At 37.1% G+C, this 11,048-nt stretch overlaps 1 protein-coding gene across 9 annotated transcripts in view; it reads left to right on the top strand.

The window, feature by feature from the left end:
- PCNX1 (pecanex 1) overlaps positions 1-11,048 on the top strand; it is a 92,161-nt gene that overhangs the window by 17,185 nt on the left and 63,928 nt on the right. For all 9 annotated transcript variants that reach the window (XM_074824308.1, XM_074824307.1, XM_074824303.1 and 6 more), the window contains exons 4-6: positions 1,160-1,205; positions 2,111-2,200; positions 3,853-5,553. In XM_074824308.1, coding sequence (XP_074680409.1) covers positions 1,160-1,205; positions 2,111-2,200; positions 3,853-5,553 — 1,837 coding nt within the window. The remainder of the gene's footprint in view (positions 1-1,159; positions 1,206-2,110; positions 2,201-3,852; positions 5,554-11,048) is intronic.

The raw sequence follows: 11,048 nt of genomic DNA, 5'->3' as shown, positions 1-11,048 counted from the left end.
TAAAGTCAAATTGCCATCATTTTTTGTATCTTGGGTTCAGATTTTGCCTTTGAGTGCTCTTCTGTCTTATTTCTGAGTGGTTTAATTATTTGACACATGCATTTTCGTGTGCTATTCGAAGCTCTTAGAGAGGTGGTATTGGAAATATTATAGAAGGAAAGACTAAATTCTCTTTAGCACCTCTGTAAAATAATCTGCTACAGATTACAGGACACATAAAGGCAGACTGCAGACCTAAATTGTGAGTGTGTTTTTGTATGAGGAAGTACATGCCTGCTGGTTGGTCATTGAACATGGCTGAAAAGCAGATACTATAAATTTGAAATGTGAGTGTAACTAATACCTAAGAATAGATGAAGCAATACTGCAGTCTTCCACTAACCAGTTTACTTGCTTTGAGGTAACTATTATCTGTGTACTTGGAAACTGTCTTCAAAAGAAAAATTGCATTTGTAGGAATGAGAGGGAGGAATAAGATACAGTAAAATGATTAGGTTTAATTGATTGAAGTTTATTCAGCTGCCAGCAGGGATCATCCTGCCGTATTCCCTGGTCATGCTGCTGCCACTTTCCATGTACCAACACTTAGTTCTTGTGGTTACCCAGTCATTGGATCAACTCTGAGACAGACCTGAAAACTAATCCTGGTAAAAATATGTATCTTTTCCAATGGGAACAGTTTCTGGTTTTAGTTTGGTGTTTACTATGTTGAACAGAAGAGTTTTATATTAACATGGTGTTGTCTTTAAGCATTTCAGACAACCATGATCACTGTGTTAAACAGTTAGCTTTACAACAGCAGTTATTACTATACCATCACACTAGTAGTTTGTTTCCACATTAGGTATTTTCAAGGAAAATTCCTAGAATAGAAACTGGTTTTAAAAGCAGCATAGTAAAATCTCCAAGTACATTTGCTATAAAACAGAATAATTCAGTGATATAGTTGGATGCATAATTAGATGGCTTGTCATTTCTGTTTGCAGTAGAAACTCTTTTGAGTTAGAAAGGATTTTACAGCACTATGCTGTTAGATGGTTTTGTGCCTTTGAAAATCTCTCCTAAATATGTAGGCAAGTGCATGCATTGCAGTAATAGTAAACAACAGTTGGGTAATTCCTGAAAGTTTACATCTTTTTACATAATTCCCTGTTTCTAGGTTGGATCTGGGTTATCTCGTCTGGGAACAGCAGCAACCATCAAAGGTGAGATTTTTTTGACTATTTCTTAAAATTACCTTGCAGTAGCACTTCAGATCACTATAGTTTACTATGTTGTTTCCAAATACTGTCTACCTTGTTCATTTTCAAAACTTTTTTGTGAGCTATGTACAGCATACAGAAGAAATCTTCCTTGGAGTTACAAATTATATGCCTAAAATACGAGGAGAGAATATCCTGGAATCCTGCTCTGTTTTCTATGTCAGAACAGGTTTTTCTTTGGCTTGTGAATGCAGAGCCAAGGGATTGGTTTCAGTGGACTTTTCCTTATTATTTTGAGTTCTGTGCAACCAGTCACCCTTGCGGTATTGTATTTCAATGACTGGATTATTTCTAGTTGCTTGGCATCTAGTGAAAGTATTGTCCAGGACAGCCCTTGAGAACTGCCCCAAGGCAAAAATAAATTATTTGTAATATGAAAAGTTGCTATCTTGTAAATTTGTTAAGCCAATAAGACAACAAAAGAAAATGAGATGTGAATTGTTGTCACCTTCCTGATTTTTCCTTAGCTATCTTTACACGTATTTTGTTACAGTCTACCCCTCATTTTTATTGGCATGTAGGCAAAAAGGAATAGTCAAATAAATATATCTTGAAGGAAAAAAAAGGAATTTTTTCCATTGGGTTCTGTGTAACATGCTTTTCCAATTCTTCATGGCAGATCTGTTCAGTTGAATGAAAACTTTCTTATATATGTAATAAAAGAAATAGAGCAGACAATGCTTATCTCTAAAAGATAAGATAAATCTTGTGTTACTTGTAATTATTATTTACCTTCAAATGAATAAATAAAAGCAACAGTCTTTCATGACAGGCGAGAAATTTGCGTGTATGTTGATGTATGTGTTAATACTTTGAGCACTAGTACTCTTCTTTCTTTAAATTCACAGGAGATACTGACACTGCCAAGACCTCTGATGATATCAGTTTAAGTCTTGGCCAGAGTTCTAGCCTATGTAAAGAAGGGAGTGAAGAACAAGGTAAAATTTCTTCTTCTGCATATTAAACATGGTATTTTGTTACCAAAGATCCTTTGCTTAACATGCTAAATAAATTCATGCAATTTGTTGATAGACTCTTAAGAAAGGGTATCTTGAAGCTCTCTGTTTCCTTTCTTAATTAATCCAAGTTCCTGGGATGCATAGCTTGAATACTATAACTTTATTCTTGGGCTGTGTGTTTCTTGTTCTGGCATCTTCCAGCAGGTAATAAATATTTACTGTCTCCTTACTGCTGAAAGATCGCTAGCTTACATGTTTCTAGATAATCTCTCTCATACTGTAAGTGGCTTGGGTTTCATGGACTTAATTATAGACCAATTTGCTTTGCTTTCCAGTACAGCCAAATGAATTTTTTTAAATCAGGCATGCTTTTACGTAAATAATCCCATACAGAGTTCTGTGTTTCTGGAGCTATAGACTACTTCTAATACGCAAGCTATCAGAGTTCTGTAATTGTTTTTTCCTAGTATGTAAGGAAACTGCTAGCTTGTATTCTTTAGTTATCCAGTTTTGTTTCAGATCACATTTTTCATTTAGCTTTGTTGCCAGGAAAAAGTCTGCTCAGACTAAAGCACCATAAAAGTTAAGGGAAATCTCTTGTTTACTGTTTTTAAAGTATGTGGTGATTAGCAGGAAGTTAACTCTGGGAATACTGTAGTTCATTTTGGCCAGTCTAATCAGACTGATGGGTTCCTTTCAGTCCTTAGTGTGATTCAGTGCAGAAAATATGTTTAAAATAGAAGATTACAGGTGGTTGTGCTGTTGTAATAGGCAGCAGGGTTCTACTACTTTCAGCTGAGTAATGGAACTGTTTGTGAAGTCTCTTAAGTTACACATGTGCAAATACCCTGTACAAAAACCCAGTAATTGTAGTAACTTAACTTGGCCTCCAGATCTTCTATTTTTAGTGACAGTACCAAAAAGTAGCCTGACTTGCAATACTGCCTGCAGGTGGACACTTCTATAGGAGGCCACTTGTGATGGATACAGAAACAGTTGTTCTGACCAAGAACTAACAGCAAATCCTCATGATTTTCTTTAACAACATCAGTTTTAGAGGTAGTAAAACTCAGTAACTTCATATGGATTTCATTATAGTACCAGTAGACTTGTGTCAGTGCCTGCATCCTTGCTAACTGTGAGCTTACTTGGTATCTGGTAGGAAAGGTGGTTTTTTTTTTTTGTAGGTTTTTGGACTGCAAAGTTAGTGGGGTTTACTCTGTTTTCTTTAATAACTTTAAAGTTTATGTGAAACAATTTACTGCAAGTAGGAAATAAAACAAAAGGCAGGGTACCCTTTTATAATGAAAGAACTTTGGGATACATAAAAAACATTAAGTCTGAGAGGCATGAACAATAGAGGAGGCTGACGACTTGTCAGAATCATGTTGTCTTTTATTAGCTGCTAAGATTAAGCTGGTGTTCATTGTTTCTTTTTTACAAAAAACCAGTCTCTGTCAGGTTTGCCCAGATGCTAGGAATTCTTTTAAATGGTAATGTGATGCATAGTACTTGCAAATGGATTTGTCAGTTTATTTACTTTATCTGACATAAACAAGCAGTTGTAAAAGCAGATTGTGTAACTTACATGAACATTCTACATGAATATTTTTAAATATGTACTTAAACAGATTTGGCAACTGATCGGAAGCTTTTTCGTCTGGTGTCGAATGACTCCTTTGTCTCCATCCAACCTTCATTATCCTCTGGACAGGATTTGCCAAGAGACAACAGTGACAAAGTGTGCCTCTCGAACAACCAGCTTGTGGACCAGTCTAAAACCAGTGCATGTGACACAGAAGTAGCTTCGCTTGTAACTCTGCATTCTCACTCCTATAGGAAGGATCATAGACCACGAGGTGTACCAAGGACTTCTAGCTCTGCTGTTGCTTTTCCAGATGCTTCACTAAATGACTTCCCTCTCTATCAGCAAAAACGAGGACTAGATCCTGTCAGTGAGCTAGAAGCTTCCAAGCCCCCTTCTGGATCCAGAGAGTCCTTGGCTGAGAACTCTTGCATTTCAGGAGTTTTTCAATTAGATGACATTCTGAAAAGTAGCAGCCCTCAACCATTGGCTAAGAGCGGGAAGAGCAAATCCCTGAAAGCAGACAAAAGTGTGGACAGTCTGAGAAGCCTGAGTACTAGAAGCAGTGGTTCAACAGAAAGCTACTGCAGTGGGACTGATCGCGACACTAACAGTACCATCAGTAGCTATAAAAGTGAACATACGAGCTCGACACATATAGAAAGTGTGTTGTCGGAGCATGAGGAGGAGTCTCCTAGAGAAGAGAAAAAGGATGGTAAGAAAAAAGACTGTGGTATTGACTCAGAGGAGGACAGTAGTTCTACTACTGACAAAAGGACTAGTAGCGAAAGGACTGCTGTGGAAGTGAGCACTACCAGTGGTGTTCAAGAGGTGAAGGGTTCAAATGTGTCTGATGAGGGGCACAGCCAGAAAGGTCTGGGTGCCTCTGCTTCAGAAGAGGCCAATAAGAACCCACATGCCAATGAATTGACTACGCAAGCTGACAGGCCACCGGGGAAGGCTGCTGAACAAAGAGATGAGCAGAGTGAGAAGCTGGCTGTGTTAGTAGATTCAAGAACTTCTAAAGAAACAAGTGGAAAACAAAAAGAAGGAGATGTTCGACCAAAATCTTCTAGCTTAATACATCGAACAGCCTCTACCCACAAGTCCAGCCGGAGAAGGACAGGAAAAAAACGGGCTAGTAGTTTTGATTCAAGTCGGCACAGGGAATATGTTTCCTTCCGAGGTGTATCTGGTACTAAACCTCACAGTGCTGTGTTTTGTCACGATGAGGACTCCAGTGATCAAAGTGACTTGAGCAGGACATCAAGTATGCAGTCAGCTCACCAGTTCAGCAGTGATAGCTCTTCCAGCACCACTTCCCATTCATGCCAGTCTCCTGAGGGGAAGTACAGTGCTCTAAAGACCAAATACGTTTCTAAGGAACGTGGGGGCACAGACCCTGAAAATGCTCACAAAACCCATGTAAGCTCTGAAGGAATTAGCAAAAAACGATCTACACGTCGGACTTCTAGCACAAACAGTGCCAAGAATCGTGCCAGAGTATTAAGCCTGGACAGTGGTACTGTAGCTTGTTTAAATGACCCAAATAGTTTAATGGCACCAGGTAACATAAAACAGTTAACCACTTCAAAATCTGATTTGGAAGCCAAAGAAGGAGAGGTGCTAGATGAGCTATCTCTGTTGGGAAGGGCTTCACACTTAGAGTCAGTCACTCGTTCTAGGAATAGCTTACCAAGCCAGGCTACATTTCCTGAAGGGGAAGAGCAAGAATCAGCAAGTGGAGGTAAGTAAATGACCTACCAGAAGTACCTTGCTGTTAATGAGTCTGGTATCTATGACTGAAGTTACTATACTTAAGCGGCTTCCTGTTTCTTCATTCTTGCCTAGTAAAACTGACAAAGCATTTCCTTCATAATCTCTTGGAAGATCTACAGAAGTAGGAGTTGAATTCAAACAAATGTTACGAAATCTATGGGTAGAGGTGTTACGGGTGTGACTGGCAGTCTTTGTTAACCAGAGCTGTATCTTAAAATTGTTATTTGTGACCAGATCAGACCTGCTCCAAGCTTTAAATTGTGTGTACTATTTTAAATTATCTGTACTATTTCAAATCATGTGTACTATTTAAAAAGTTAATAATAATAAGAGAGGCTGTTGGGGTTTCTTTCTGAAAAATTGTGCAGTTTAGAAAATTTGGAACCTGGAAGTGATTGATTGTTACTGCTGCTTCTTAGATGAACTCTCTGGCATGGCTTGAGGTGGTATAAAAAAAAATCACAACAAACAACCCTTACCATGCTGCCTTGAATTGTGCATTCTTACAATGGTCTAGTTACTAAGCTGAATTCTCCTGGGGATTTGATTTTGCTTAGCCTTGCCATTGTTGGCTAGACAGTGTTGTTTACTTTGGTTTTGTTTTGGTTTGTGGTTTTTTTTCCTTCATTATGAGAACACAATAACCTTCCTGTGCTGGAGAGAGGAAGGTAGTTTCCTCTTACTTTCTATAACTGTTGCTTTGCTTGGTGTAATGTGAGTACTAAGCTTACCTGTAGTAGCTGGTATTAATATAGGTTAATAGGGGCTTTCAAGAAAAGAATTTGGAGCTCTTAATCATGTTTTGTTTATCACTTCTTATGGCGTTTCAGTCTCTTTTCTTGGTTAGCCATATTGACTGCATTAACTGGAAGGCTTTTTGTGTCATGGAAGATAAGTGGGTGTAAAATATGTTTTCAGAGCAGTATGGGATTGCTGATTACCTCAGTCTGATTTCTGGGATTGAGGGGAATACCTACCAGATAATCTGGATCTTGTTAGCTAAGCACACAAATGATTCATAAAATTGTGTTTTAGATCAAGGCATAGATATTTTAAAGAAATTGTAGCAAATTTACTGTCCTTGTTATTTAGATTGCCTAAGCAAAGTAGTAACTTCCATCTTAAAAGGAGAGACTTCCAGCTCACAGTGAGATGAAATATGACCAATAGTTCTTTCTTTTTTCCCCTGACACTGACATAAGAACAAAGTCAAAAACCAGTACAGTTAATTTTGGGAGGAGGGAGAGAGTGTGCTACACTCAAGTTCAGCTGTGTATGGATTACTGATCAAATTTGGCTGGTTTACAATTAGTTCAGACATATTTAGATGCCTTCTTAAAAAAAAAGAAAAACCTGCATATTTTGGTAATTTCTGTCTTAGTTATTGCTAGCAACAGGGTTCTGCAGTAGCTTTAATGAAAGAGTCCAGGTTGCTTTTTTAGTACTAACTCTGCAAGCTAAACACTTAACATACATTCTTAACATGCCTTGTAAAAGTGACAGCTCTTCTTTATGTCTACTGAGAGTAATTTGACAAATAAAAGTTCTGCTTTATGTATTTACTGTTTTGACTCTGTGCTCTCCTTAGCACAAGATTTAATTTAATTTTGGTACAACTTTAAAACTGTTAAGGTTCTCTCCTTACGTGCAAAGGAGACTTAATATACCTTACGTTACAGAACATGTCAGACTTTGTATGTGCTCACCAGTCATTGGTGGTCTGAAAGAATCGGTGCATTACTGGTGCTGTATATTGCCAAATATTTTGACTGCTCTTTTAAAGAGTGAAATGGTGGGGAAGACTAAACCTAATGCATTTAAAAGCAATCTTAAAGATCCAAGTCTGTAGCAGCTTAAGCAGGAAGTCTTGTCATTCTTGCTGGACTATTCTCTTCAGTTTCCCTTTGAAACTTTGTTTAGATAATGATCATTTTGAAGTTGATAGTATTTCTAATAAATGGCTTGCACCCAAGTATTACTTGCCCATGGGTTTCTAGCTGACTTTAAGAAGCAATCTGGATTCAGGTTCTCCAGATTTGATGACATCATAGGATTAATAACACTCGCCATATCTTATGTTTCTTATTACCAATAGAATAGGAAATACTTCCTTTATGATTGTAAGAAATTAATGTTATTCTGCTTTTTTGGAAAACAGAACAAAAACAAAACTTACTTTTCTTTTAGCATTGCAGAAGTATTTATGCAGTCATTTCTAGCATCAAGCCATTTTGAATTTATCTGTTCATGATCAATCTGAATAATTCCTTTGTGTTGTCCTCCTTTTCTACTGGTTTTTCTTTTGTGTGTGGTGTTGTGGGTTTTTTTCCCCAGATTTATAGTGTATATTACAAGTTTTGTAACAGCTATGTATTTAACTGTGGCTTTGTTCTTTGGGCTTACCTGTGACTAATAATAATCAGAGAAAATGTTTTAACTTTCTAGAATCTGAGTTGCTTTATATTCAGTATTTCTCAGTATTGACTTGTTTTTACCTTTTGGGAGTGTTTCTAAAGACATGTGTAATACACAGCATACATTTGTATGTGTATAGAAATTATTTGAGAGGATTAGGAAGTTATTTACATGTAGCAAATGAATTGCAGAATAAACTTGGTTGAGATTTTCATAAGATCAGAGGATATTGGTTGGATGAGACTTTTAGAAGTTGTCTGGTCCAACCTCCTGCTAAATGATTATTTTATAGTTTTATGTAAATATTTTTTAATTTCTGTGATTGCTTATGACAACTTTCTGAAACAATTAACAGATGCATGCTGGGATAACTAAAAGACTCGATAGTAATACTGCCTCTTTTTCAGTCAGTAGCTTTCAGTTCCTATTTTTCAAATACGACTTAAATCAGTAATTTTAACTCGATTTTATCTTTAAGTCTTCAGGGAGTAAACTAAAAAGTACATTCTTACTTGTTCATGTAATCACTAAAATGTGTTTCATAATGCATAGGGCCTTTAGTAAACTTTTACGAAGTAGGATGCTATACAAACCTGTATATCTTGTACTTCAGCAGATACAATGTAGCAGTTTCATTTCTCTTTTTATGCCAGGAAGTGGTGAATGACTCACTCTTTACAAGATAACTTGTGCATTTGAATAGAAATTGCAGTTCATTTAAAATGCAGACAAACAACACTTGAAAATTCTGTAATTAAATACATGTGGTGGATGTATAATAAAAAAATGGAGGATGTCTTACAATAGTTATCTTTAACTACTCAGCCTCTAAAAGTAGCTAGTGAAATGATGGATTATGGGTTAGATGAAGTTGTTTAGATGTCTAAAGTTTGCCTAGATGTCTAATGGTATTTTGGAAATACCACCATAATATTCTCCTGTGCCTGGTTTCTGTCAAATGTACGCTGTTTCTGGATTGCTGTTTGTAAAGATTTAAAGAACCAACACGCTGTATATGACAGAGTGACGTTTTGTAAAACTTGAGCTGACCTGAAAAGTCAAGTGTTCTCCCCCAATTTCATATTAAGTATAAAAGAAGTACCCTTTAAGTTGCTACTCTTTTACAGATTGCTGTAAGTTAAGATTCATTTATTTACTTTAAGTTCTTGAGTTACATACCCTTTTGTAAATAAAACTGCATGCATGTAATGTAATGCATTTTTCCTTCTGTGCATTGTATAGTGATATCGAAGTAGTAGCTCATTCTGTCCTTCTGTGTTTTGTGGTCTGCAGTACATCTCTACAGGCAGGCAAAATAGGGTTTTGTGTTTAGATTAGAATCTTGTGTTTCATATGGCATATGGAAACCTGTTAATCTCTTCAGTCTGCCTGTATTTGTACATTTATGCTTAGCATATCTGTCTGTAATCATTAGACAGTATCCTCTCCAAAATGAAAAATACAATTCAGTTCTCTGCTAAGCAGCCTGTGGTCATGTCAGCTCTTACCATTATACCACGTTTTCCCTACTATGCTTATGTCGTGTATGGCCTACAGTCATTACTTTTTTTGCCTGTGTTGTAGAGCTGTCCATGCTTCTGATGGCTTTAGTTTGATACGTTTTCTGCAGGTGGAATTAATACAGTTACAGAAGATGGGGCTTCTGGTCTGTTTTCTGGGAGTCTATCCAGTTCACATTCAGACTGCTAAATGAAACAGTTTTGCATGAGAAATCAAACTCTGAAAGAGTTTAGAAATGGTAGAAACTGAAAAACCTGTCAAGTTACTGTAATCTGGTTGCGTGTATGTTGGCTATCTCTATTCATGTGTTCAGTAGGAGTCCTCCTGTAACTGGATCAGATTAAGCAGATTAGCCAGTATAAGGGGCTCTCTTCCATATCGGGTTCTTCATTGGAACCAAAGGACTGTATTCCATTACTTGATTGTTATGCATCAGCTAGCAGTGTCATAATGTACACAGCATTTGGTTCAAGGATGACATAGAAGTTTTGATGTTAGCTCTCCCCAATATCTGACGTTCTGTCCCAGCTTTGGTGTGTAAAGGTTGAGTTTTACAGAATTACCTCTAATTTTGGATGTCTTGTCATCTCAGCAGAGGTGGGATGTTGCCATTCAACACTTAAAGATGTAAACAGTGTTCAGGGTGATGTGAGGCTGAAACGGAGTTAGTTCTGCAGTTTTGGAACTTAACAGGGAAATAACACTTGGCATGAATCTTGCATCTGCTGATTCTTCATCACTACCTACTAAGGCAACGTAACGTTGCGTGGGGATTCCTTCCTGCCTGTGTTGTCCCCTTTCTGGTTTTTATGGATAAAAAGGGGCTTCCATTAGATGACTTAAGACCAGAATAACTACCACCTTCCTGATACTTTGTGGTTCCATAAATATGGGAATGGGGAACATTCAAACAAACAAAAACCTCAGGTTTTGTCCAACTTGCAGCAGTGGCTGTTGAGAGCCAGGAATGTGTGTAACGGCTTGGCAAAAGCCCAGAGAACTACTGGTAAGGGGCTTCCTGTCACCTGGTAGAAACATGCTCCTTTTAGTGTGTCACCTACAGAGTAGTAGGTATTTTACCTAAAGTTCTGCAGGGCTCCATAAGGGAAATTAGGATACTTGATGAGAAATGTAAGCCACAGCATTACAGCATATACCAAAAGTTAAAAATGAAGCAAAATACACTTCATATAATTTTTTTGTTTGTTTTTTCCCTGGGAATATAATTTATAAAACTTAATCCTGGTTAAATTCTCTCAAACATCCCAAAGAAACCAGGAGTAGTAGTTCTTTTAAAATACTTTGCATTGCTGTGGAAGAGAGTTATTTCAATGTCTTAGATTGGTAGTGTTTGTGCAACTACTTCTCGCAATAATTTTTACTTGATTTGGAAAGAATGGTTCCATTTTGTTGACAAAATAGCATGTGTTGTTCATAAACTTGCCAAGTATTCATCTCAAACAGGAGTTGAATAAGAATTTTTGATGCTTGGTATAAATGAAGCTGCATCTACTAACTTAAGTTTAT

Source organism: Strix aluco, chromosome 4, assembly GCF_031877795.1.
Source record: "Strix aluco isolate bStrAlu1 chromosome 4, bStrAlu1.hap1, whole genome shotgun sequence".
Classification (NCBI taxonomy): Eukaryota; Metazoa; Chordata; class Aves; order Strigiformes; family Strigidae; genus Strix; species Strix aluco.
This window is presented reverse-complemented; position numbering and strand designations above follow the sequence as displayed.